The sequence below is a fragment of the Antennarius striatus genome, chromosome 3, assembly GCF_040054535.1.
Source record: "Antennarius striatus isolate MH-2024 chromosome 3, ASM4005453v1, whole genome shotgun sequence".
In the NCBI taxonomy this organism is placed as follows: domain Eukaryota; kingdom Metazoa; phylum Chordata; class Actinopteri; order Lophiiformes; family Antennariidae; genus Antennarius; species Antennarius striatus.
In genome coordinates, this window is record NC_090778.1 from 15872741 (window position 1) to 15900170 (window position 27430).

Consider the following 27430-nt stretch of genomic DNA (forward strand, 5'->3'; position numbering starts at 1 on the left):
GAATATCTGAAGAACACTTTTAGAAGAAGAAGAAAAGACTTTGGATCTTGAATGCAATGTTTCTCTTTACCAAGTTCTCCTCTCTTTTTATGTCAACCAAAAGAATAATAAAAAATACACGTCCATCAAGATCATTGTGTTTATTACATTGTTTTAATCAAATCAGAACATAACCGCTGACAGTCTGTTACAAACCAGCGCATAAGATTTAAGTGAGAAAGGTTAAACAGGGCACAAATAGTGACAAAACGGGTTTAAAATTGCCATTGGCTGTTTTATCACATGACCTGAAAAATAGACATGCAGGCAACTGAAGGTCCAAAGTTTAAAACTGAGTTACTGGTGGTCAAACGGAGTCGGGGTCCAACCATTCATTCAAGAATCATCAGTAACTATTATCTCCAAATTTTGTCTGTTTTCAGTCACTTTACTTAAAATGCTCCATCAGCTGTGAAAGCATGCACCAAAACCACAATATACCTGAATAAGCACCCACTGATAAACATATTAGTGTCTATAATCTAAATATATCCAAGCAATAATGAGCTGACCACATTCAAAATGATATGCTTCCAAGAATACATGGCAGAAATGCTGCTAAAAGTGCACTTTGTTTAAGGAACATGTCGGATGAATTGCCTGTCTGATGTATCCAACATTTGTAGTATTCTGAAATATATACTCCTGTTGGTTGTTGGGTCAGTAGATAACATGATTTTAAAATAAACACAAAATAACACTCGATTCCTTTTAAAGGTGTAGTCCTGGAGGTCCTTGAGACGGCTCTAGGTTTCAGGGTCAAGGCCAAAGAATGTGTACATTAGAGGGAACGCCTGTTTACTTATGGACCTTTGTGGTCTTTCCACATGTGGGCTCTTTTATGGTTCCCTGTCTTCTCACCCGTTCTCCCATTGAATCTTTACGCCTCCAGCTCGAAACCTATACCGATTTTGTGTCCCCCAGCGTTCACTTTCTTCCCATCAATCAGACCTGAGAGGGTGAGCTTCACTCCTGCAGGATAGGGTGAACAGTGATAGAACAATTACACATCAGGTCACTAGCTGTGTTGTTTGAAGTTTTGTTCCAGAAAAGAGTTTTAAAAACAAAAACTTCAGCAGACCTGGCCTCAGGGTCTGTGTGTATCCAACTCCAACGAGACAAGCATTGTCTACTTTAGCCTGTGAGGACAAAACATCATGGACAGGTGACACACTCACGAAGATCATTAGAAGTGTACACGAATGGGATCTGAGATGGTTATTTTCCTCTGCATTCATAAAGTAGATCAACAGCAGCAGAAAACACATTCATTCCTCTAAAGCAGTGCTTCTCAAAAAAGAAAACATTTTGCGCCACATGCTCTCTCAACTTCTAAGTAGGGAATGAACACTCGGGTCAGGTTGAAATTTAGGACCAGCAGTGTAGACTATAGACTACCTGTAAGAAATCTCTGTCCCAACCTGTCTGTTATTTCTTATTTTTTAATTATTGAAGGTGTTGTCCCCCTTGTAGGAGCTAAATAATGTAGGAACCAATGTTCGCTGGATTAGGTTTCTGCCAGGAAACATTAACCGCTGAACTCTGAATCTTATTGCTACTTGATGTTGACTGAGTAACTTGTTTCTCGTAGGTAGCCGTACTTTCATATTTAGAGTAGTAATGGTATTTACCTCAAATGGAGATTATAGATTGAAATTTAATAAAAAACGACTTATGAACAATTAAGCTTACAAACAGTCTCTCGGAACCAATTGTGTTTGTAGGTTGAGGACTATCTGTAAATACCCCTGCGCTCACTATTAATTACAGTTAATGGCACATGTGAATGTGAAAGCGCCACTGCCCGTTACTGTCGTGGATGTGCAGTTACACTTTATTCTGGCACATGTATGAAAAAGCGAACGGGAGTTTCCCCATGCAGGTTCCCCCAGGGTCACACACGCCCTGGTGATAGTCAGGGATGTTAACGCTGTCCTACGTCTGGTTTAAACTGATTTTTATTCCCCAGTTAGAAAGCATGATTCTTTAGGCACTGCAGATATTCTAACTGGTAAAACTAATCATGATGATGATGTGTCAATGATATTTAAAAGACAAGTCTTACAGACAAAGAGGTATCCTTATCCAGCTGGTACTTGGCACCAATTCCAAATTGTGTGTTGTTGCTGCCAGCAGTCCAGGCCAGTTGAACCGCCATCTCCAGGTTGCTGTTTACTGTTTGGTAAATGGAACCATTGAATTCTGTGCCGTCATTACTGAAAGAAAAAAGCAAAGCACAATGCAGAAGGTGGAGTCAGGCAGCACTGGATGATAAAGTGACTCATCCTGGGGAAACGCCTTCCCTCCCATGGCTCCCCTCCTTTTTGTTCATCTCCCTGTCTTTCTTGTGTTACAGTGACTCACACAGTGGTGAGAAGCTTGAGGTCTTCATTCTTGTAACCAAGGGCAAAGTTGTTCTGAATCATTTTAGATTTAGCAGTGTCAAACGCCATCTGGTATCCAACCAACCAGCCTTCATAGGCCAGCACAGCAGCTCCATGAACTGTAGGACTGGCCTTGTCAAAGTCCAGGTCACAGCCCACGTTCACAAAGTCACGTTTGTAGCTAGTCTTCAGTTTGGCGCTCGTCTTCCTACGGAAAAAGAAAGAAAACTCACGTGAAGAGCAGTTTTATTATTTATTTGTTATACATATACTATAATAATACACCCAGCACTACTTGGGATGGGTAGGATTGCTGTTACCCAGTGTGAGGTACAAATGACAGGCCCAGACCCAGCTTCAGACCTTTAGCCAGCTACACACAGATAAACAGACACAGAATCAAATATTTTGCCTTTGTGAATATACAGAATTTTCCAAACATTTTAAACTAATCCTAATTTCCACCTGGTCTTCTATGGTGATTTCTGATATGTGAGTATTTTCTGTGTTCCATTTTTGGCTGAAGTTGAGACCCAGGTCCTCCCGTTTGGTCTTGGTCTCCAGGTAGCCTCCTGACTTCCCTGTGTCAATGTTGCTGGCGCCAGAGGTGGCAAACTCCTGCAAGACAAAGAGGTGGGGTAGTGATAAGGAGATGAGATGAAAAGAGTAGCAGAAAGACAAAATGAGGATTAAAACTACATAAACTAGAGGTGTGAGGCATAACAGGTCTTAAGCTACACAACCACTCTCGAGTGTGTAGGTAAGAACCACATCTTCCTGATGAAAATATTAGCTTGGCTGGTAGAAACAAAGGAAGGGGAATGAGGGACAGGTTGGTTGGGTGTGTTTGCAGGCTGGTTCTGTAATGACTGCAGCAGCCAGGCTAATGGTGTCACCAGATGAGCAACTGCTGCACAAAAAACACTTAGCAGAAAGCCTTCTATCATTGTCTACACACAAACTAGTCTTGCTGGCTTACCCTGAAATGCACCTGTTGTTAATCATTAAACACACACACACACACACACACACACACACACACACACACACTGTCTCTTTGGATCGGAAAGGGATGGCCAGAGAAGAAAGCAAGAAAATAGAATGTTACAAAGATCAAAGAATTTACAAGTAATTTAGGTTAACTACAGATTATAATATAAAGACGTGAAATGGAGTAATAAGAAGAAAGCAAAATAGAAACCTGTGGAGATTTGTATTATGGAGGGAACGGCATGCAAGTGCTCCTGTTAGACTAAGTACATGTTCAATAGCAAACACACTCTGACATGAAGAGCTGCAAGGCCATTAGTCAGCCATTGATCAACACCAGAGAGCGCCCCCCACCCCCCACCCCCAACAGGAAACATAAAAACAGAACACTGGTGCTTACAATCCCATTCTCAGACTTGGTCTTAACATCCAGCTTCAGAACTCCGTAGCCTGGGGGAGGGGGGGGGGACAATATGGAAATTCAAAAATAAAGGGAAAAAATGCAAATATAACACTGCATGGATTTACAGGAAATTTTAAATGAGGAGACAAAACCAACTTTTCTATTGGTCCTGTTTCAGCAACAACTTCACCCAAACACAGTTAAACAACTTAGAAACATCATAAAAATAGCTCAGTATATTCCCATAGATTCTGATGACTTACCAAAGCCCTTGCTAAAAATGTCTTTGGCAGATTTCCCCAAATCTGAGTACGCAGGAGGGACAGCCATTGTGCCTAAGAAAAGAGACGAGCAGGTCATGTTTTACTTCTTTACAACAGAATCACTTACAAATAAGAATGTCGAGTGTTTAATTCTCCATGCACCTGTAACACACTTCTTCTACTCCACTACCTGTTTGCATGTTCCCCTTACGTCTGAGTGGGTTTCCTCTTTATTCTCCAGTTTTCTCTTACCACCAAAAGCTTGCAGTGCAGGTGAAACGTTAACTTTAATTTGCTCACACATGTGAATGGTTGTATTTCTATGTCATCTGTCCTGTGATGAACTCATACTTTGCTGGTCAGCTTTAAAGTTAAACACCATGACAAACACAAGTGGAAAACTTCATGCAAACACACTGAGTTTGGCACCTTTGTGAGAGCTGAGCAGCGTGCGTCAGAGAGTGCAAGCAGGTGTAGAGTCTATTTTTCAGGGACGAACTGCATATAGCATTTTCTTCTGGCCACTGGACTGGAGCTTCTCTAGGTGCTGCAGATATCCAGCTCCTCTCTTACCCCTTCAATCTTACATACTAATGTTATGAGCAGCAGTGTGTTAGCAAGTAGTGGAAGCTATTTATGGGACTATTATTTTTTATCGGACTGGTTCCCCAAAAGGAAGTCACTAGGAATAAACAGCAGCCAACTTTTCAAAAGATGACATCAGAAATAAATTGCTGCAATACTGCATTTCAACATTATAGATCTGGAGAAAACTTATGACAGGATGCCCAGAGAGGAACTCTGGTATTATATGGGGAAGTCTGGAGTGGCAGATAAGTATGTGAGAGCGGTGTAGGACATGTATGAGGACTGCAAGACAGTGGTGAGGTGTGCTGTAGGTGTGACAGAGGAGTTCAAGGTGGAGGTGGGACTGCATCAGGGATCAGCTCTGAGCCCCTTCTTGTTCGCTATGGTGATGGACAGGCTGACAGACGAGGTTAGACAGGAATCTCCATGGACTATGATGTTTGCAGATGACATTGTGATCTGTAGTGAGAGCAGGGAACAGGTGGAGGAGAAGGTAGAGAGGTGGGGATTTGTCCTGGAAAGGAGAGGAAAGAAGGTTAGCCGCAGTAAGACAGTACATGTGTGTGAATGAGAGGGACCCGAGTAGAAGAGTGAGGTTACAGGGAGAAGAGATCAAGAAGGTGGAGGATTTTAAGTACCTGTACTTAGTGTCAACAGTCCAGAGCAATGGAGAGTGTGGAAAAGAGGTGAAGAAGTGTGTACAGGCAGGATGGAACGGGTGGAGGAAAGTGTCAGGTGTGATGTGTGATAGAAGAGTTTCAGCTAAAATGAAAGGTGTACAAAACTGTTGTGACACCAGCGATGTTGTTTGGTCTAGAGACAGTGTCACTGAGGAAAAGACAGGAGACAGAGCTGGAGGTAGCAGAGATGAAGATGCTGAGGTTCTCTCTGGGAGTGACCAGGAAGGATAGGATCAGGAATGAGTACATCAGAGGGACAGCACATGGTAGAGGTTTTGGAGATAAAGTCAGAGAGGCCAGACTGAGATGGTTTGGACATGTCCAGAGGAGAGATAGTGAATATATTGGTAGAAGGATGCTGAGTTTTGAACTGCCAGGCAGGAGGCCTAGAGGAAGACCAAAGAGGAGGTTTATGGATGTAGTGTAAGAGGACATGAAGGTAGTTGGTGTGAAAGAGGAGGATGCAGAAGACGGTTAGATGGAGGCAACTGATTCGCTGTGGCGACCCCTGAAGGGGAAAGCCGAAAGGAGAAGACTGCGTTTCGACATTAATAAAATGTCCATTGTGCTATGCTAATACATTAGAGCTAATATTGGTTTGGTTAGTCAGAAGCTACCACGCCAACATATCACCACACACTGGACTTCAGACAGTCACCAGGGTCCCCTGGATTAGTGGGTCAGCACCACACACACTTTGTGTGTGAAGTGGACATTACTGACAAGGTATTTAGATTATCATTTGTGTTAAAATAAGCTGCTTTATTATATTACTGATACGTCCTTTGCACTTTTGTCCTGCTGAAAAGTCCATCATCAACTTGATTGTAGGCTGCAGGGAGCATCTAAATATCAATATTATCAAATACAGCAGAATTGATGATCATTTTATAAATACTGAAGTCTGGATTCACGGGACTAATGGAACTTAAACCAAAGCCTGTTCCAGGGACCCTGCTGATGTGTCGTATTTCTACCACTATGAACACCTCCCACTCACCCCGTCCCTTGGGCACATGGTGATGACATGTCCCACAGTAGACTTTGTTCTTTCCATGACTTCCTGTCTTGTCCTGCAGCACCACATTCCCTGTTTGTTTCTTTTCCATGTCTCTTCAGATGAGGGAAAAACATACGGGTACAAAAGAAACTTTGGGACGTATTCCAACACTGCTCTGAGAGCAGCACCCCTCCATATGTGGCCTTGTCTGGTGGTTAAATATTGTCATGTTACTTTTTTATTTAATCAGTATACGTCCTATTGAGATTAAGAACCTATTGGACAATCAAATCCTGATTCTCTGAATTCTTTAGCTTGTAGCACTCCAAAGGTCTTTACCTAAAGAGAACCTGATAACTATTGTCTCAAATGACAAAGCAACACGGAAAACAGAGCACATCATAACAATTCACTTTCTTGCAAATAATTTTTGGTCCTTTGTACTATTAGTATACATCTAGCAGATCTTACATTTACTTGGTTCTGGACAGACATGGTTGCTGAAGGTCTTTAGTGGCTTTCACTTGTTTCCTTTCATATGTAATATGTGTTTGAACAATTTGAACTCAAAAGATTTCTTTTTGTGTAATCCTGTTGAGTCATATGCTTCTTGAATTTGCAAGTTAAAGCTTGTAGTCGTGTCACCAATATCCATCCAACTACCCGAACTCAATAAACCCGTAATTTTAAACTTTTCTAATCTAATTTCTGTCATCATCAACAAGAGGCATTATAAAACTGAAGGGCTTTCACCAAACTTCCAGCAAACCAAGTTACAAACATGGTTTGCCCTTTTCTGCTTCAGATTTGTTTGATGTGGCAGTCGATCATTAAAAGAATCTCGACCACATGAAAAACAGCATCTCATCATCATATCAAGACAATCCAAAGCAGAGTATGGTATTTCAGTGTCATAGCAGGATTTATTTTTTAAAAATTCCTGGATCCATAGCATCACTGGGACAAGCCTCGAAATCTACTTACCTGCTTCCCTCCAACAGGTCATTGTTCCCACAAAATTTCCTAGCAATCCATTCAAAATGTTCAAATTCTCCTGGTTATGAATGCACACAAATGAGGAAAAAAAACTAACAAAGGAAACAAGGTAACAATAAAGTATATCTGGGTCGATGTACGCCTGATCTGGTTTGGGCAGATTATTGCAAAATGGATTGCCTCCTATTCATAAATATTCAAACTAGACGAATGAAAATTGATCTCATCATTTAGCAGTTTTATTTAAGTAAGTAAGCAGCAAGTGAGCTAACCACTAAAGACAAGGTCAACTGTCACAAGATGATCTGCAATGATGCAAAAGTTGATCGTTAGTCATTTTGAGAATTTTAATTTATATTTTAAAGAAAACAGGCAAACACATGCAAACGCGCACGTACACACACGAGTGGTTAATGTCAATATAATCTGGAATCCTTTTTTTTAGCTCAGTTTTCTGCCCTTCCAGTCCCTGAAAAAACTATCTGGCTCTTTAGACAACAAAAGCTCCACCATGTCCATCAACTAGTCACTATCTGCCATTTCAAGTTGAAATGTTTATGAGCACGGGACTGTCAGAGCTACTGAAAATAGCTGCATGTTGCAACTAAAAATACAAGAGAGTTGCAGGAAATGGATTATAAATAATAGAGATGTGAGCAAACACAATCAGAATGGTCCAAAACTTTCAACTTAAAATTTTTACAACTTTTACAACTTGAAACTAGAATGAACTCAAATGTAGGTGACAATTCTTCACATTGCTCTCTAAGCCACACATTGTTTTAATGCTGTCGGTATGGAAACAGTTTTAACCAATCTAAGTTTAACAATTTGGCTTCATCAGTTTGTGTGAACCAACAATGGTCTGGTCTGGTAATAACTAAGTAATCATACCTGGAAACTCAAAAAGAATAAAAAAAATATCATATTGTGATTCAAAATTTGCCAGACAACAGCAGGTGTACAAATGCATGTAACACCAACTCTTTCCAAAAGCCTTGCCCACATCAAAAACTGATTTAACTTTAGCAGATCTTGAGGACCAAATCTCCTCCTTGAGTCGTCACCTTATCGTGGTGGAGGGGTTTGTGTGTCCCAATGATCCTAGGAGCTAAGTTGTCTGGGGCTTTGTGCCCCTGGCAGGGTCACCCATGACAAACAGGTCCTAGGTGAGGGACCAGACACAGGACGGCTCACAGACCCCACATGATGAATAAAAACTATGGACCACGTTTTCCTTTGCCCGGGGCCCCCCTCTGGAGACAGGCCTGAAGGTGGGGCTCGAAGGTGAACGCCTGGTGGCCGGGCCTGCACCCATGGGGCCTGGTCGGGCACAGCCTGAAAGGACAACGTGGGTCCCCCTTCCCATGGGCTCACCACCTGTGGGAGGGGCCATAGGGGTCGGGTGCATTGTGAGAAGGCGGGGACCTTGGCGATCCGATCCCCGGCTACAGAAGCTGGCTTTTGGGACGTGGAATGTCACCTCTCGGGCAGGGAAGGAGCCCAAGCTGGTGTGTGAGGTCGAGAAGTTCCGACTAGATATAGTCGGGCTCACCTCCACACACAGCTTGGGCTCTGGTACCAGTCCTCTCGAAAGGGGTTGGACTCTCTTCCACTCTGGAGTTGCCCATGGTGAGAGACGCTGAGCAGATGTGGGTATACTTATAGCCCCCCAGCTTGGCGCCTGTACATTGGGGTTCGTCCCGGTAGACGAGAGGGTAGCCTCTCTCCGCCTTTGGGTGGAGGGACGGGTCCTGACTGTTGTTTGCGCTTATGCACCAAATAGCAGTTCAAAATACCCACCCTTTTTGGAGTCCTTGGAGGGGGTGCTGGAGAGCGCTCCCACTGGGGACTCCATCGTTCTGCTGGGGGACTTCAATGCTCACGTTGGCAATGACAGTGAGACCTGGAAGGGCGTGATTGGGAGGAACGCCCCCCCCGATCAGAACCCGAGTGGTGTTCAGTTATTGGACTTCTGTGCTTGTCACGGATTGTCCATAACGAACACCATGTTCAGACATAAGGGTGTCCATATGTGCACTTCGCACCTGGACACCCTAGGCCGCAGTTCGATGATCAACTTTATGGTCGTGTCATCGGACTTGCGGCCGCATGTCTTGGACACTTGGGTGAAGAGAGGGGCAGAGCTGTCAACCGATCACCACCTGGTGGTGTGTTGGCTTCGATGGTGGGGGAAGATGCCGGTCCGACCTGGTAGACCCAAACGTATTGTGAGGGTCTGCTGGGAACGCCTGGCGGAATCCCCTGTCAGAAGGAGTTTCAACTCCCACCTCAGGCAGAACTTCAACCACGTTCCGGGGGAGGCGGGGGACATTGAGTCTGAGTGGACCATGTTCCGCGCCTCCATTGTCAAGGCGGCCGACCACAGCTGTGGCCGTAAGGTGGTCGGTGCCTGTCGTGGCGGCAACCCCAGAACCCGCTGGTGGACATCGGCGGTAAGGGATGTCATCAAGGCAGCTGATGGGTACCGGCTGGCCAAGCGGAATGCAACTTTGATGGTTGCTGAGGCAAAAACTCGGGCGTGGGAGGAGTTCGGTGATGCTTTGGAGGACGACTTCCAGGAAATTCTGGTCCACCATCAGACATCTCAGGAGGGGGAAGCAGTGCAGCATCAACACTGTGTATAGTAGGGATGGAGCGCTGCTGACCTCAACTCGGGACGTTGTGACTCGGTGGGGAGAATATTTCGAAGACCTCCTCATTTCCGGCGACACGCCTTCCGATGAGGAAGCAGAGTCTGGGTTCTCTCAGACAGGCTCTCCTATCTCTGGGGTTGAGGTCATCGAGGTGGTTAAAAAGCTCCTCGGTGGCAGGGTGGATGAGATCCGCCCGGAGTTCCTAAAGGCTCTGGATGTTGTAGGGCTGTCCTAGTTGACACGCCTCTCCAACATCGCGTGGACGTCGGGGACAGTGCCTCTGGATTGGCAGACTGGGGTGGTGGTCCACCTTTTTAAGAAGGGAGACCAGAGGGTGTGTTCCAACTACAGGGGGATCACACTCCTCAGCCTCCCTGGCAAGGTCTATTCAGGGGTTCTGGAGAGGAGGGTCCGTCGGGAAGTCGAATCTCGGATTCAGGAGGAGCAGTGTGGTTTTCGTCCTGGCCGTGGAACAGTAGACCAGTTCTACACCCTCCGCAGGGTCCTTGAGGGGGCATGGGAGTTCGCCTAACCAGTCTACATGTGTTTTGTGGACTTGGAGAAGGCGTACGACCGTGTTCCTCAGGGGGTTCTGTGGGAGGTGCTTCGGGAGTATGGGATACTGAACCCCTTGATAAGGGCTGTTCAGTCCTTGTATGACCGATGTCAGAGTTTGGTCCGCATTGCCGGCAGTAAGTCGGATTGGTTTCCAGTGAGGGTTGGACTCCGCCAAGGCTGCCCTTTGTCACCGATTCTGTTCATAACTTTTATGGACAGAATTTCTAGGCGCAGCCAAGGCGTTGAGGGTGTCCGGTTTGGTGGCCTCAGTATTGCATCTCTGCTTTTTGCAGATGACGTGGTGCTGTTGACTTCATCGAGCCGTGATCTCCAACTCTCACAGGAGCGGTTCGCAGCCAAGTGTGAAGCAGTTGGGATGAGAATCAGCACCTCCAAATCTGAGACCATGGTCCTCAGTCGGAAAAGGGTGGAGTGCCCTCTCCGGGTTGGGGATGAGATCCTGCCCCAAGTGGAGAAGTTCAAGTATCTTGGGGTCTCGTTCACGAGTGAGGGTACCATGGAACGGGAGATCGACAGGCGGATTGGTGCAGCGTCTGCAGTGATGCGGACTCTGTATCGGTCCGTCGTGGTGAAGAAGGAGTTGAGCCGAAAGGCAAAGCTCTCGATTTACCGGTCGATCTACGTTCCTGCCCTCACCTATGGTCACGAGCTGTGGGTCGTGACCGAAAGAACGAGATCCCGGATACAAGCGGCCGAAATGAGTTTCCTCAGCAGGGTGTCCAGGCTCTCCCTTAGAAATAGGGTGAGAAGTTCAGACATCCGGGAGGGACTCAGAGTCGAGCCGCTGCTCCTCTGCATCAAGAGGTGCCAGATGAGGTGGCTCGGGCATCTGGTTAGGATGTCTCCTGGACGCCTCCCTGGTGAGGTGTTCCGAGGAGCTGGACGGAGTGGCTAGGGAGAGGGAAGCCTGGGCTTCCCTGCTTAAGCTTCTGCCCCGCGACCCGATCCCGGATAAGCGGAAGAAAATGGATGGATGGATGGATGGATGGATGGATGGATGGATGGATTGATGGATGGATGGATGGATGGATGGATGGATGGATGGATGGATGGATGGATGGATGGATCGATCGATCTTAAGGACCAAATCATCCATGGTAAGATATGAGAAATTACATCTTGGTATGATTGTACAAACCTCCACTTTTGCTGTCTCAGCATCGTTCTTCATTAACTGCCTGCCAGCTGACTGACCTTCTGTTGACCACATGTAACATCTGCACTGCCGTTGTGATCTCGTGCAACAGAAACAGCTTCTAGGCTGTTACCCTCACCTCCTCCACAACACAGCCCCTTTTTGACCCCTGGCCCCTTGCCTTCATCCCTCAGTCTCAACAGTTGGATGTCTAAATATAGCTCAGGTGAAGCCAACACTGCAGCACATGTGACTTCAACATGTGCCTGCTTTGGGTTAGCCAATTAAAGCCCCTCTAAATATGTATGCATCCATTGTACCTCTAATTATACGCAGATCACACTTGAATGTTCTTATGAGCTGCATTCAGATGTGACTGAACTCAAAAGGTTACAACAGCACTAATCAACAGTATAATGTGAAATAGCAACCACACAAGCAATAATTGTTGACAATTAAATACAGAACACTTATAAAACAATATATTTAAAAAACATTATGTGTCTTATTTTGTAAATATCTGTTTTTCCAAGTTTATCTGACATTGTGTTATGTCACTCCTGTGAATTAGTTGTAACATATTCAAATAAAATAAATAAAATAAAAAAATTCTAAGCGTGTATGAAAACCAATTTATGTCTAAGACAGAAAAACATCCTTCGCTTTTAATACTTGTAAATATGAGGGAAGTGTGTTTGCTGTTTGGATTTAATACATTTTATCCATCTTCCTTATGTTTTATTTTAGTTAGTTCAATAGTTAAATGGAGAATCTGAGTTTTGTGACCACACACTCTTTGCTGACAATAAATTATAGCATTATGTGAACACACAACACTGATCCTTCAGATAAGGTGAAGACAAGGTGTGTGTGGCATATACAGGTGGTGTGTATGAGTTAGAGACACGCTGTTCTGCTTTTACTGCAAGTAAACAATATAAGAGAGAGCCTGTTCACCAGTGGTTCTCATTGGGTCACATAATACTGTACTTGTTTTCCCTATTATTAGACTTTTTTCATGATTTTAGGCATTGGAAAGAGTCCTTCATGAAAACCTAAAGTTTCCCTCTATTGGTGTTTATAATATGTAACCTATATGCTTCCTCCATGCTGACAAGGAGTTTCCCTGAAAAAACACAGTGGGTTACTACCACTCTGTGTAATGTGTGCATGAATCTGAATATGGACAACAGGACTTGTTTGGTAGACCTCCATGAAAACTTTCCAACTTCGACATTTACAACATCAAGTGTCCCGTTATTCATTTGCCAGGCGCGTCTATGTCTATCTTCTACTGTCCGTCTGTCAAGACGTCTGTGGCCTGCTGTAAAGTAACCCATAATGCAACAGTGAACTTTATAAATATACGTAAATACTATCTCTTTTTTTATACGTGCTATGGGTGTTTCACAGCGCACTACCATTCGACATATTTTTAAAGTAATGGGATACCATTCATCACTCTGATGCCATCATTTTTTCCAAACTCTCATTGGTCATTAAAATTGTCTTTCAGGATGAAGCGACTCAGAAATCATGTCTTGCTCAGGCCTGGGCTGGAATTAAAATCGTCTCGAAAAACTTACGGACATACACTCCGTCCTGGCTAAGTTTGACTCAACCCTAACGCCGACTGACAGTCGTCAAAAAGTTAACTACTTATGCAGGTAAAACCACACCAGACTATGTTTAGAAGAAAAAGAGTTTACAAACACTTTATTTCTCACCTGTGTTTACTGGTCAGAGCGCAGGGTTTTGCAGGACTCTTCGGAACACAGTGAAGACAGACGACAGTAACTACTGCGCATGCGCAAACCCGACCTCATCCTGAGGGCGGAGTCAAGACACGCATAAGATTACAGCGCTGTGTTACTAAGAGTTTACATGAGACCTTGGCGTTCACTTAGTGAACCCTTGCGCTGATAAAGCTTATCATTGGTACAGTTTTACTGTAGGTCATGATAAGACAACAATTACTTTTGTGTAATAATTTGAAATCCATGTGTAAATCTTCATTATTATTTTTATATATGTGTATTTAGACGTGCACCTGTTTTAACGTAGTTTTTACGTCTGTTTGGTGTTTATTCTTGCCAGGTGCGCATCTGACTGAAAAAGCGAGTCATTGTTTTATAATAAATTATTATGGGCTTTGGGGTTTGTTTGTTTTTTGTTTTATGGCAGATTACTCAAAAAAATTTCTCTAGTTTATTGTGAGATTAACCAAACGTCACTAAAAATACAATTTGTTTGGATGAACCTTAATTCTTAACCTTAAGTAGTTTATTTCCCTGACGAAATCTCCCTAAGGGATCAATAAAGTTCTACTCTACTCTACTCTACTCTACTCTACTCTACTCTACTCTACTCTACTCTACTCTACTCTACTCTACTCTACTCTACTCTACTCTACTCTACTCTACTCTACTCTACTCTACTCTACTCTACTCTACTCTACTCTACTCTACTCTACCCTACCCTACCCTACCTTACCCTACCCTACCTTACCCTACTTTACCCTACCCGAGGGAGGTAGTTGTCTCGTTAGTGCGGCTGCGCCGTTGCCATAGTGATCATGACTGAGGCGGGTGTTGATGCCGTGGCGTCACTAATCTGCGTGACCAAAATCCTGCACCAACAAACAGGACAGAACGGTTGGCTAATTCACGATTTTATTCTGTTATGTTTTCTGTTTCCACTTGTTTTCGGCCAAACTCACGGATCGTTCGTGCTGATTGACCTCTAGGTTAACTGACTCTGAGGATAGTAAATAATCTGTAATCTGACATTTAGCGCCCAATGCAACGCTATATTAACAGATAGTTATTACTCTATTCAAGATTGATTAGTGATTTACTTGATGTATTCAAGTGTTACAGCCACAATCAGGCATCTAAGCAATGTAATTACTGTACTTCACAAAACATAAAATTAAGGTGATGGCACAATGGTATTATTAGGTTAGGATATGTCATTTGGGGCATAAAAATTTACATTTTTCCAAGAAGTCGTAGACAATAGACAATTATTACACCAAAGTAAACCACTTTGTATTTGTTGTCTTTATTGCTAATTCAAATTCAAATCAAAGGTTTCAAAGGATTCAAGGATTTTGAAGCATTTATTTTTATGTGCATAGTGAAGAAACAGGGTTTCCCTATACAATGAAAAACTTACTTTGCCATCCTTTGTAAAAGCAGCAGAATTGTAAAAAAAGAAAAGAAAAAAAAAGCAAGTATATAAAACAAACTGCCACAAAGACTGTATTTACATATTGACTGTTACTTACATGTGGATGATACTAGCCAGAGCTCAGTTTATCAATTCAAAATGTCTTTGTTTGATGTTCATTGTTCATAACTGATTGAGTAACTTTTCCTTTAGATGTGTGAAGGACCTTCATTAATATGTGGGCCAATACCTCCAGATCCTTCTCTGTGTCCTCAGTTCTACAAACACACCCGACCAGCTTCAGGTTAGATGCTTCCAAAGACTTTGGGCAGTATATTTGTTCAACTATCCTATTAGCAAGACTTTTTGGAGCTATTTTGAGTTTTCTTTAATCAGACCATGACTATTTTTAATAAATAACACCTTAGATTCATAATATGCTAAAACTGCTATTTTAATTAGATTGTTTTTTTAGTTTTAAAAGTTTGGTGAACTCACTGTATAGGAACTAAATGCTTTCCAGAAGTGACGTTGTTTATTTTTTCTATTTCCTGAACAGCTCGCGGCCGTTTAGAGGGAAATCGTGAGGAAACTTTGGCCCTGTTGTCAGGTCCAGTTGTACCAGATCATGTGTTGTTCCCTGGCTGCTACAGTGCTCGTATCCCAGCCCAACGTCCCCGAATTGGTCAAAATGCCTCCCATATTCTGGAACGAGGACAGAGAGGAGTAGTTGCTGAATTAATGCAGCAAAAAAGTCTCCTTCTCACCCCTGTGCCCAAACAGAGTAAGTTTGTGATTGATTTAAATCTGTGGATTTCAAAAAGGAGCAAGTCTGTTTTGTCTTAAATTGTATTCTTGTCTATCCTGTTGTATCTAAGTTTGATTTTGACAGAGCACACTAACCATGGATAAAATAAGAAGGCAATCTTGACAATCTTTTGGTGTTCCACTTCAGAACAACAAGTCCATGACTTTGGTAGAGAAAATGTGCGACGGCTCAGGGACATCCAAAAACGCTGTAAAGAGCAAGAGGCTGCAAGGGCTCAGACACGTCCAGTTCCAGTCAAAGCTCTCTGGACTTCCTCTAAATACCAGAATGTCCCATCAAAGGTTATGGTGCAGCTACAGGTAAGGCCATGTCCATGAAAGACTGTACATTATTTTTATATCGGGTATATTTCCTCTGTCTCACTTTTAATCCAGTCTTTTTCATGCAGGCTCCTTGTTCAGTTCCTAAATTGCAATGTCAAAATTTTTTGAAATCCCACTCCAATGGTGAGTCTCCTGCCCAGCCAAGACCACACACCAAAACTTCTCCTCAAGTTTTGAAGCGCTCAGCTTCTTTTGACTCTACCAGGGACCAAAATTTGCAAGTGAGAATTCCCAAATAGTATTTACTTATTAATACACAACATTACACATTTTGTTTATTTGTCAAAAAAAATAACATCAACAGTGACTTCACTCACACTTGATGAATGCTTGCAGTGCATCCTTTTTGTTTAAGTATCTTACACTGTTTCCCATGGGTACAGTTACAGCTGCAAGGACAGTCCATCGACTTCATAAGACATAATGCCCGAACAGCAGGAAAAACTGTGATGCGTCGGTCCCCATCGTTGACAACCCTCAGAGATAAACCTGTACCTAGTGCAGTCAAAGGACAGGTGCCAAAGTAGTGAGTACTCCTACACCAGATCTTATCTGCGTACCTGACTGTCAACATTAAAACGATGTATTGCTGACATTGTTCTCTAGTCCACTTTATTCACACTTTGACACACAAACACTCAGCCTTAAGGAAAGGAAGAAGCAGTGGCTTATAGACGAGGAGGAGAAGAAGAGGAATGCACCTGATCCTACAATTCCAGCCGGGCACACCCTGATGCAGGAGAAGGAGAGACAAGAAACCCTGGAGTCACTCAAAAAGAGTATGTTGCTGTTTGTCTGTGCTCTTGTATTATTGATGGCAATGGTCTCTGAAAATTATGTACAACCATGATCTGGGAGAATATAGAAAGAAATACCACAAGGAATCCACACATAGAGGTTGTCTCTCTATATATATAAAATACACACACACACATACGCACGCACTTGCACACACACACACACACACACACACACACACACACACACACACACACACACTCGCACAAGTCAATACAGTAGTCTCAAAAAAAGTTGAGTTTGTGAGGGCTGGATTGGATGGGTTGACTCTAATAGAGGCATCTTTGATCTGGAAGCATTCATTTATACAGTGTGTTGATTTGCTTTAATTGACATGATATTTAGACTATATGTTCCAATTTAATTCTTTTTTTTTGCTTCTTCTTTTTGTCCTCAGCCCATCGTTCACTGGTGACTAAACTGCTGTCTCTTCCTCTCAAAGCTGACAACATGACTGCCAAGTGTCGCCGGTCTCAGATTGATTGCAGACTTTCTGAAATCGAGGAGGCCATCAAGATATTCTCCAGGGACAAAGTTTATGTAAAAACAGACTCTTAATAATACGTCTGCTGTTTTACCAATATTAATTTTTATTTTCAAAGCTACATTGTTTGTAACATATTGCTGAGTGTTTGATGATCGCTTTAATTCTGACAGTTTTCTCATGACATATAAAATAGAAAATACTGTATTCAGAATAGCATCAGCTACAAAGAAGAGGACATAGTGGATGCAGAGCAAAACTTTGCCCATCATGTTATCATCGTGTAAAGCATGCTAGTGTTTTGTAGAAACTAATGTTTTGTGAAGAATGTTGTTTTGTTTTTTTTATATCATTGATATTAAACCATACAGTCTATAACATTTTACGTCCACTGTTGAAATGTTATAGATGACCACTGGTGCCCAGGAGGTGTTCATTACATCCCGCTTCAAAGCGGTGATGTATTGTAATTGTCAGTGTTCATGTGTTCGTCCGATTGTTGGTTCGTCCATTAGTTAGTCCACCAAATATCTTCTCAACCGTTGCAGCTAGAAAGTGGGGGGGGGGAAGCAGATTACTCGGGCGGCAAAGGTGATGAAAATGAGATGATGACCTTGACCTTGAGAAAACTAGGTCAATGTCAAATTTCAACTTTTGTACACTCAGGAACCTGATAAGATAGAAAGATGAGGGAGAAGGCCAGAACGAACGGACAGATGAACACACAAACACTGGCAATCGCAATACAGTGCGCCCTCGTTTTTTGCGTTCCAGGAACCATACGTGATTGAGGAATCCATGATCGAGAATTTAATGTTTAAGAACCATCCCCAAACTGATATTAAACCACACTCTATCTGTATTACCTTTTCCCACACTCTTATCGACTGTTTAAAGCACTTTTGTGTCTCACAAAACCCTGAGACTGATGGAACAGAGTGCACTTCTATCCTATCCGGTTCCTGAGTGTCCAAAAGATAAAATTTGATTGTGACCTACAGTACTTTTCTCAAGGTCAAGGTCATTATCACATTTTCATCCCCTTTGCTGCTGGAGTAATGTGCTTTTTGTTTAATCTTTCTATCTGCAACGGTTGCGAAGAAATTTGGTGGACTAACAAACAAATGAACACTGACAATCACAATACATCACCGCTTTGAAGTGGGATGTAGTAAAAGAATGTGGCCTAACAGTGGACTTTGCTTTCTGATTTCTCCCAGAAGTGAGTCATAAAGTTTATGTAGAAACTCACGAAATATAATTTTATAGTATTGAATCTAGTTTCTTTATTATTGAAGAAGAAAATCGTAAAATCTTGACCGGGAGAACACCGGTCCATAGGGTCCATTGTGGGTAGCAATACCGCACCTTCTGCAGTGAGCTGCTAACTGCAATTAGACCAAAAGAAGAAGTCGTCACGTGGGTCCGTTGCGCTTGTGACGTTACGTGTGACGTTGAGCTTGTGACGTTACGTGTGACGTTGAGCTTGTGACGTTCACGCACGCCCCTCCCCCTCCGCTGGAGTCATTGTTCTGTGTAGCTGCTAGCTGAGATGCTAGTTATGGAAACATGAGGTTTAACATTTGATACATGCACACAGCACCATTGATTTTTTTTCTCAGGAAAGTGAGATATTTAAAATCAACAATGAGCAAGAGAAAGGCGCCACAGGAATCTTTCAATGAAGGAATAACAGACTTTCTTGTCGGTATGTGAGGCAGCCGGTGGGGCTAAATAGGGCTTGCACTGTAATACCTTCAACATGGCTACATTTTAGTAAATGTTCGTAAAATCTTTTGAAGATACATTTGTTTTTCACTTGGGCTTTCCGTCTGATTTGCTCGACTCTTAAAATAGAGAAATTTTCTGTACTGACGAATATCTTTACTGTTGTGTCATTTAAACACTGTAACCCTAAGCTGAGTTGGTACTTTAGTCATATTGTGAGAATAAACTGCAGGAATTTGTGGTGATTTTAAAGACATTAAGTGAGCTTTCTTCCATTTTAGAGTTGGCCAATTATGAGAAAAACGTCAACAGGGCGATACATAAGTACAATGCTTACAGGTAAGTGTCTGGAGTAGTAATAGGTGTACTTTTTTAAAGGAGAGGCAGTTCTGTATGCATCCCTGCACACTGTAGTATCTGTATAATGACGCACCTCTCCAGTGTAGTTTGCAGCCCCCAAAGTCACAATGTGTTCGATGTAACACTAAAAATTGCAACCTCAGAGACAAAAGTATGCATTACAGGATTATAATGCATCCTTAGTAGGACTGATTTACTAAGGGTACCAAATAGACCTTAGTGAATAATATATTTGGTGCTAACAAAAAGACAGGAGTGCCCTAATGAGATAACATATACCAAAAAAATGTTATGGTGTCATTAAATTGTTTCATTAATTTTCCATATTTTGCATTTACTTCATTTCTGTTTTGTAATAATAATAATAATAATGAATATGTATCTAAAATTATGTTGATTTTATGTCCTGTCTAGGAAAGCAGCATCTACCATTTCCAAATACCCTCAGAAGATCAAAAATGGTGAAGAGGCCAAGAAACTGGTAACTGCGCTTCTATTCAGTTGTTGCCTTTTTGAAAATCTATCTGTTAGCTCTCAGTTAATGTGTGAACATTTGAACTGGTGATAGTCTCATATGCATGTGACAGTTTTGTATCACACCTACATACTGTGAAACAACTGTGTGGCACTGGGTCCAGCAATAAAGTCATCATTTGAAATGTAATAGTATTCATTAGATGCCGTGAAAGGTACTGATACTGTATTTTTCAAAACGTGTATGTACAGAACATATAGCTTTGATGCTTTCAAATTTTGTGTTAATAGGAATTTGCCTTATGCTTTTGTGCACGTCTTGAAGGAAGTTGATGTAGCTTATAGTCATGATTATTAAACGAGAGAGAAAAGCGTTAATTAAAATGCTTTATTACAAAGCATTTTTTCAGTACAGCTCATTTTCATTGTAAATGAATATTTTAATGATATTATTTAATATCTGTATCTCTCTTGAGATTTATAAGGACAGATGATTTGATCTTTACTATTTTAAAACTGAAGATGACTGTCACACTTTCCTACCACTATTGCACTCGGGTGGATGTAGTTGTGTGTTGAGGGATTCCCTCTGCTGTAGCTTGAAACTGTTTGTGAACAGCTGCTCGGCACATGTTATGTAAGTACGATAGATGACACTGTTCACCGCCCCCATGTTTGTTTTCTCATTTAAACAGGATGGTGTTGGAGCAAAAATAGCAGAAAAGATTGATGAGTTCCTCCAAACTGGCAAACTACGGAAACTGGAAAAGGTGATTCTTTGGGGAGTTCGACATGACTTATTACAGTCACTCTATGTAGTTAATAAAATCGTTGTTTTAATGCACTCCAAGACTGATTTGCCACTTTTGTATTTTAGATTAGAAATGATGACACCAGCTCTTCTATCAATTTTCTCACCAGAGTTACTGGAATTGGGTATGGCTTAAGTATTCTTCATAGTAACTGATCAAATGTATATGGACAAATGTACTGAAAACCAAAATTACTCATTGAAATGTACTTGATTACCAGTAATAGTTGGCATTTTGTTGGGCAAGAGAATCAACTACACGCACTGCATTTAACTAACTGCAACCTTTGATCTCAAATTTAGCCCAGCTGCTGCCAGGAAGTTTTTTGACGAAGGAGTGAAGACGCTGGAGGGTTTGTTTCACCACTGACTCCCATAACAGATGCACACATATTTTATTTTATTCAGCCATCCACTGTATAATCAATGTTTTTTTTTCATGAATTCTTAGATCTGAAAAACATTGAACATAAGCTAAACCATCATCAACAGATTGGACTCAAGTAAGTTTGGTTGACCAAATGTTCGTTCTAAATATCTCATTCAGTAGTATTAAAAATCTTTATTTGTTCTTGAGTCTTGTTTTATGGATTGTTCTGTGCCTTAAGGTACTTTGAGGAATTCGAGAAAAGAATTCCACGAGCTGAAATGGAAAGGATGGAGGTGGTGGCTGATTTACTTTATCTGTTATCGTTACCTTTATTTTCAGTGTTCATAAATTGTGTGGGTATGTGTTTATGTTTACACTGTGTTCTCTGTTTAGACACTCATCATTGAAGAGTTGAAGACGATTGATCCAGAATATATTGGAACTATCTGTGGAAGCTACAGGAGAGGTATACTCCCAAAATGATTTCTATTGATTCTCAGTTAATGATAGGAGTTCAATAAGTGCTTATCTTTATGCTGGTTCACATGTTTAAAATTTCCAGGTGCTGCATCGAGTGGTGATATTGATATTTTGCTGACACACCCGGACTACACGTCTGAAACGGCAAAGCAGGTATTATTAATGTCAGCTGTTCATATGCATGGATATTCTTGCTTTGCCATTGGCTTCAATCTGATTTACAGTAACTTCTTTCTGTATCCTTTTTTCCAGCCCAAGCTTCTCCATGCAGTTGTTGACCATTTTGAGTCCATTGGATTTGTGACCGACACTCTGTCCAAAGGAGACACAAAGTTCATGGTAAGGCATCTATTGATGCTGGCTCATGCTCAGCTTTATGTTTAACATCGTTGATACGGTAATGGTACACAAACTTTAGTGAATGATTGTGATGGCGATGCACTGTGTAATGTTTTTTCCAGGGAGTCTGCCAGCTGCAGAAGGGTGATGAAGATGAGGAGGAATTTCTTCACCGGCGTATTGATATCAGGTACCATGCTGCAATTTGTGATAGCTGTGATTCTTCTTTTACGGCTTTGGCATTTAATACATATTTATGTAATATAGCAGGGACTCAACTGAAGTTAATTTATCATGTTGCTAAAAAAAAAAAACTTTTCTCATCCTTTCTCGTATAATTGTGGAGGTATACAACCTGTGATCACATTAAAAGATCCCTTCAAACTACCATAACAACAAACGGGCCTGGTTGCATATAATGAAATACACAACCAAAACTATAAAGAGTTAACCTACGTTTTTGTATGCTAACTTTTCTAATCAACAAGGTTAATTCCCAAGGACCAGTACTACTGCGGAGTGCTGTATTTCACTGGAAGTGATATCTTCAACAAAAACATGAGGACTCACGCTTTGGAGAAAGGCTTCACACTCAATGAGTACACCATCCGACCACTTGGAGTCACCGGTGAGATTCAAGACATGAACTTGCTGAGCTGTGATTTCTTTCACCAGTCAGTAACCAATGATTGTTAACATCAGCTGTTTTTGTGTTTGACACTTTTATAGGTGTGGCAGGGGAGCCACTGTTGGTGGATAGTGAACGAGACATCTTTGAATACATTCACTACAAATACAGAGAGCCAAAGGAACGCAGCGAATGAAATGCGACCGTTTACAGTTACATCTGTCCTGGACTTGTGTTAGTGTGTCGTTCTTTTATGTCACCCGACTGTGTTGCTGAAAAGAAAACACCTCTGAAAGTAACTTATATCAATAGCTTTCCATGTTAAACTGAAATCATCGCCATTAGTGAAGTTTATGAAATTTCTCTTTCAAACAAATACTGTGCACAGCATAACTTATAACTTAAATATGTCTTCATGGGATTTTGGCCATTATTTTTAATCATGTTTATAAACCATGCTTCACATTAATTTATTTTATTTGTTTTTCAAATTTATTGCACCAAAAGGCATTATAATATACCCTGGTAACATCAGTCTTATGTTGACTGCTACATGTACAATGAAAACCGCTATCATTGTATTGTGACAGTGTTACTCTTTGGCTAAATTGAGCACCAGTTGCAGGCAACGCAGCAGTAGGACTACTAAGAGTACTTTCCTACTATATATCTCATTCCTCATACAATTGAATACTTTGAGATGTATGGAATTTCTCTTTGGGCAGACAGATTATATAGGAGGAAGACAAAAACACAAATAAGGTATGTGTTTAGTGGGTTAAATTATACCCTTATGGAGACCAATTTGGAAAAAATTATGTTTGTTAACAGATGGAACTCAGTTATTGACTGATATATGAAAATTTGACTGTTACACTGGTAGAACCAATAAATCTGAACAGTAGTGTAAGAACAATAACCTGTACTTTGGGTCTGGATGTTATTGTGTCTTTCAGGTGGACATTTTTATTCAGTGGATATATGCTGTTGAGGAAATATGGTATTTTGGCGACACATTTTAATAGTTTTAGGACTTATTTAGTTTAAGGCCTGGATGATTGCATTCATTTTGGAAAAAAGGGTTGCAGTGGAATTCTGTGGGTTAATGGGCTATTATCACCTTTTATGGCATGTCTAGTAAATAATATTTCAAAATTTTGTTTTCGTTTTTTCTGTAAGTCTCCTGAAAAATAAAGTTGTCCACTCAAAAATGTTTTTTGATTGTTTGAATAGTTGAATGTTCAAGTTCACCTTACAGAATTGTATAACTAACAGAAAACAACGAGTTTTGCCATTTTAAAATCCACTTTTAAAGAAAAAAGAATACACTTCGGTTTTGGCATCACATGCAGTACTTTGGAAGGCATTCTTGATCCAATATTCAATTCACACTTGTGAGATGCAGGGATGTTGGAAGTGGATTTTTAATTTAAGAAATGTTGTTTGTTTAGTGGGACGAAGGCATAATCATCAACTATCAAGGTGTAGGGGATGTTTGGTGTACTGTACTGACAGTTCTCTTGTGGAAATGTGATTTCACAGTAGGATGTTTGTTTTTCTTGAAGACTACTTAATTTCACTTATTTTTTACATGAAAACATGTTCATGTCTTTTTTGAGGGAATGTAATTTTTTTCCGTTGTCCCAAGATAACAGCACACATGCATTGGGATGCATTTTGTATTTGTGTGCGTACAGCAATCCAAATATTATTTGTAAGACTCGTAACTGTGTCATAGCTAGTATCGCCTCCTATAAGTATGTATTCAATTTACAGCTAAATATAGTTTCTATACATGACAGCGCGCACCAAACAATAGAGCTGTTAAATTACATCATCACATTTGCCATAATGCTATCGCCATAAAGGCATGGCATAAACTGTTGATAGTGGTTACCTCGGTAATAATGGATTCGCAAGGCATGCTGGGTTGAAACAAAATGCTAGAAGAAAACCCGTAAAGATGGTTCTGAATAAGCCAATGACAGCACTTTAGTAAATTTCTTTAGCCAATCAAGAAACGTCAAGGCCGCAGCTGCGACGGACACACACCCACTTTACTTCCGATTCAATCAGTTTACAGGAGTTGACGTTTCTGCTGCCGTTTTCGCTGAGCTGCTGTACTACACGGTAACTTGGAGGTAAGAAGCATCATCATTTTGTGTCACTTTATCTTGCAAATATATGTGTGTACTTCAGTTTCACGCACAGGCGCATTTTTTTTAGATTAAGAACAAAGCTACAGGCGCTTTGAACAGGCACATCTTAGGCAACTTCGCCTTGGGTGTTTATGCACAGTATCAACAGACATTTTTACCTCACTTCATGGTATCTGCTTGGTAAGATGCATCATAATTTGTGTCACTTCATCTCGCACTTTTTTCCATGCACAAACAAAAATCATGGCCTTACACCCTTAAGATCACACCTGTTTCCAAACTCTCATTGATTTGCTTCGCTGGAGTGCAGTAAGCCATCAGGCGTCCCCATTCAAAACTAAGAATTTTTGCATAAAATTTCTCGTTTAACCAAAAATAAGATAAATGACATGATCTGATAGAAAACATTAAAAAGTACTGTACAAATTTCTAGTGAGTTTAGAATGAAACCCATTCTTACAATTGTATGACGTAAAACTAAAATATCAAGGAATTTAAAAATGTAGTTTTTCTTTTAATTTTTAAATTTAATATACTATAATAATCCCTGAAGGAAAATTAAGAACGCACACTCTAGTAAGTTAGTCAATCACGCACATGAATATTAGTGTGTACAGGCCCCTGTAATACACACAAACACACACAAGGAGGCCTGTAAGCATGCAATGGGAGGTATAGTGGTGGGCAGCCCCTTTGTGGAGCACCCAAACAGCTTGTGAGGGGGTTGCTCAAGGGCGCCTCGGCAGTACTCCGGAGTTTCAATGTAGTTTCAAGTGCTCTTGGTGAGAAGTAGCCACAATAGAGCCAGGTGGCACAGCTGGATTCATGTAGTATATTATTGATTATATTTTAATTTCAGAAGTTGAATATTAAACTGGGGGTGGCGCAGTGGGTAGCGCCTTCGCCACACAGCAAGGCGGTTCCGGGTTAGTGTCCCACTCTGTACGGAGTTTGCATGTTCTTCCTGAGCCTGCGTGGGTTCTCTTCGGGTTCTCTGGCTTCCTCCCACAGCCAAAAACATCCGCTTCAGGTTAATTGGCCGTTCCAAATTGCTCATAGGAGTGTGTGTGCATGCTTGTCTGTGTGGCTCCACGGTGCATGGCCAAGCCAGATGGGATGGGCTCCAGCTCCCTGCAAAAAGCCATAGCAGACAAGTGGTAGAAGATGAAATGAATAAATGTTCAACTGCTTATGGTGCAGGTTTGTTGCATTAATGTGGTTAGATATCCAATCACGTTTGCCATTGTTTCCTTATTCGAGCTTAAATATCTGCAACAGGACCATCATGATCTCACCTGTAGCCAACTAGGATAGGCTCCGGCAGAACCTGTGACCCCTAACTTTGGATAAGCAGTTGAAGATGAGATTGTATGAAAATGATGAATCCCTCGGCTGTGTTTTGTTTCCTACAGCAAACATGTCGTCTGATAAGAAGGCGGTGGTAAAAAATGCCGACATGTCGGAGGAAATGCAGCAGGAAGCTGTAGAGTGTGCCACACAGGCCATTGAAAAGCACAACATTGAGAAAGATATCGCTGCATTCATCAAAAAGGTAAAACTACTGAGCAAACAACTTTCATTCACTCAAAAGTAGCTTCAACCTGCTGATTAGTCAGCACAATCTAATAAAATTTGCAGTCTCACGGAGGAAATCTGTTCTTCTTGAAATGACTGTCCCAAGGCCACATTGCAATACAGTATACCTTCATAATATAGAGGGGGGCAAGGGTGGTTTTCACACATAGTTTGGCTGTTTTAAGTGAATGCATTTGTAAAGTTTATATAAGATAAACCTTTATTAGTCCCACAGTGGGGACATTTGCAGAAATACAGAACATATTATGAAATATTTACACTTCCAAACATTTTGTTTGATATACCATGTGTTTATGTCCCACACAGGAATTTGACAAGAAATATAACCCAACCTGGCACTGCATTGTGGGGAGAAACTTTGGCAGCTACGTAACTCACGAGACCAAGCATTTCATTTACTTCTACTTGGGTCAGGTGGCTATTCTGCTGTTTAAGTCTGGCTGAAGAAACAGTTCGTTTTTTCAGCATGACCTCACTACACAAGCAAGATGACAGAAGATGCAATACATTATGGAGTCACCAAAACAGACAATTGAGGGCATGGAACTGGTCCTCCCAGTGATAGCAGCACATTTAATTTCAAACATAAGAGCAATCTATGAAGCGTGCTCTAGCGGGATGATCTTAGACTGTATGCTACAACAGTTTGATATTTAAGTTTGTCAAAGATGCTGTATGTTAAGCCTGTATATGCAAATCTTTGAGGAAAAAAATGGTTAGAAGTTAAGCAGGGTTTGCTGGGTTGGAGCGTCCTCTGGTGGCAAGTTGGAAGGCTGGCAGGTTTTGTTTTGTTTATTTCCTTGACCGACTAACCCAACGAAGGAAGGACAAATGAATGACCCCAAGGAAGACAGGATAGATCCTGTCTCAATACATTTTGGCCTTTTGGATTTATTTGCAAAAAAATTATTTGTTGTTGACTTGTCATTTTTTTTAATAAAGCAGAGCTGTTAATCTGTCAGCATCCAATGAATTGTGTGGTTGTTGCACTAATAATTTTAATCCATTTTACTCCCTGTTGCAGATGCATAGACAAAAAAATATACATGTGTGTTTGTGTATAAATATACATATATACGTGTATATATATACATTGCGCACTCGTTCTTTGGTTAATGCGTTCGAGGAACCACACGTGATTAATGAATTCTGTGATAGAGCAATGA

General features: G+C 41.3%; 4 protein-coding genes across 8 annotated transcripts; 3 read left to right on the top strand and 1 right to left on the bottom strand.

Annotated features, from left to right (window-relative positions):
• Nucleotides 1-134: 134 nt before the first annotated feature.
• On the bottom strand, nt 135-13523 carry vdac3 (voltage-dependent anion channel 3). Of its 5 annotated transcripts, none has more exons than XM_068311907.1 (10): nt 13442-13523; nt 6348-6460; nt 4080-4151; nt 3814-3863; nt 2889-3041; nt 2744-2796; nt 2404-2631; nt 2105-2255; nt 1121-1178; nt 135-1011 (listed from the first exon to the last, which is right to left on the bottom strand). In XM_068311907.1, the coding sequence occupies exons 2-10, from the start codon at nt 6454-6456 to the stop codon at nt 920-922; spliced, it is 966 nt and encodes a 321-aa protein (XP_068168008.1). In that variant the 5' UTR covers nt 6457-6460; nt 13442-13523; the 3' UTR covers nt 135-919. The 5 variants fall into 5 exon arrangements, with proteins under 5 accessions (XP_068168008.1, XP_068168010.1, XP_068168009.1 ...); XM_068311909.1 differs by lacking the exon at nt 6348-6460 and adding an exon at nt 4509-5181 and having other exon boundaries at nt 13442-13475; XM_068311908.1 differs by lacking the exon at nt 6348-6460 and having other exon boundaries at nt 13442-13519.
• Nucleotides 13524-14298: 775 nt separating this feature from the next.
• enkd1 (enkurin domain containing 1) lies at nt 14299-17676 on the top strand. The gene is made up of 8 exons (XM_068311626.1): nt 14299-14368; nt 15099-15189; nt 15445-15669; nt 15841-16013; nt 16103-16258; nt 16421-16563; nt 16680-16816; nt 17233-17676. The coding sequence occupies exons 2-8, from the start codon at nt 15099-15101 to the stop codon at nt 17391-17393; spliced, it is 1086 nt and encodes a 361-aa protein (XP_068167727.1). The 5' UTR covers nt 14299-14368; the 3' UTR covers nt 17394-17676.
• A 1161-nt stretch (nt 17677-18837) lies between these two features.
• Nucleotides 18838-23720, top strand: polb (polymerase (DNA directed), beta). Its single transcript, XM_068310496.1, has 14 exons — nt 18838-19027; nt 19329-19386; nt 19822-19888; nt 20577-20651; nt 20759-20817; nt 20996-21045; nt 21144-21195; nt 21301-21355; nt 21456-21528; nt 21625-21695; nt 21795-21881; nt 22004-22071; nt 22370-22509; nt 22611-23720. Exons 1-14 carry the CDS (start codon nt 18910-18912, stop codon nt 22703-22705), a joined length of 1068 nt encoding a protein of 355 aa, XP_068166597.1. The 5' UTR covers nt 18838-18909; the 3' UTR covers nt 22706-23720.
• Nucleotides 23721-24525: 805 nt separating this feature from the next.
• On the top strand, nt 24526-27228 carry LOC137592638 (dynein light chain 2, cytoplasmic-like). The gene is made up of 3 exons (XM_068310935.1): nt 24526-24650; nt 26081-26220; nt 26571-27228. Exons 2-3 carry the CDS (start codon nt 26086-26088, stop codon nt 26706-26708), a joined length of 273 nt encoding a protein of 90 aa, XP_068167036.1. The 5' UTR covers nt 24526-24650; nt 26081-26085; the 3' UTR covers nt 26709-27228.
• Nucleotides 27229-27430: the final 202 nt, after the last annotated feature.

Bases quoted from the DNA above. Each gene is read 5' to 3' on its own strand.
- vdac3 (XM_068311907.1), bottom strand. From the start codon at position 6,456: ATGGAAAAGAAACAAACAGGGAATGTGGTGCTGCAGGACAAGACAGGA. The intron at 3,042-3,813 runs GTAAGCACCAGT...TTTGTCTTGCAG, and splicing joins CCAAGTCTGAGAATGGGATT to GAGTTTGCCACCTCTGGCGC. The intron at 2,632-2,743 runs GTAACAGCAATC...CTTTTTCCGTAG, and splicing joins TCATTTGTACCTCACACTGG to GAAGACGAGCGCCAAACTGA.
- enkd1 (XM_068311626.1), top strand. From the start codon at position 15,099: ATGTGTGAAGGACCTTCATTAATATGTGGGCCAATACCTCCAGATCCT. The intron at 16,014-16,102 runs GTAAGGCCATGT...TTTTTCATGCAG, and splicing joins AGGTTATGGTGCAGCTACAG to GCTCCTTGTTCAGTTCCTAA. The intron at 16,817-17,232 runs GTATGTTGCTGT...TTTTGTCCTCAG, and splicing joins CCTGGAGTCACTCAAAAAGA to CCCATCGTTCACTGGTGACT.
- polb (XM_068310496.1), top strand. From the start codon at position 18,910: ATGCACACAGCACCATTGATTTTTTTTCTCAGGAAAGTGAGATATTTA. The intron at 20,652-20,758 runs GTGATTCTTTGG...TTTGTATTTTAG, and splicing joins AACTACGGAAACTGGAAAAG to ATTAGAAATGATGACACCAG. The intron at 21,696-21,794 runs GTATTATTAATG...CCTTTTTTCCAG, and splicing joins CGTCTGAAACGGCAAAGCAG to CCCAAGCTTCTCCATGCAGT.
- LOC137592638 (XM_068310935.1), top strand. From the start codon at position 26,086: ATGTCGTCTGATAAGAAGGCGGTGGTAAAAAATGCCGACATGTCGGAG. The intron at 26,221-26,570 runs GTAAAACTACTG...TGTCCCACACAG, and splicing joins TCGCTGCATTCATCAAAAAG to GAATTTGACAAGAAATATAA.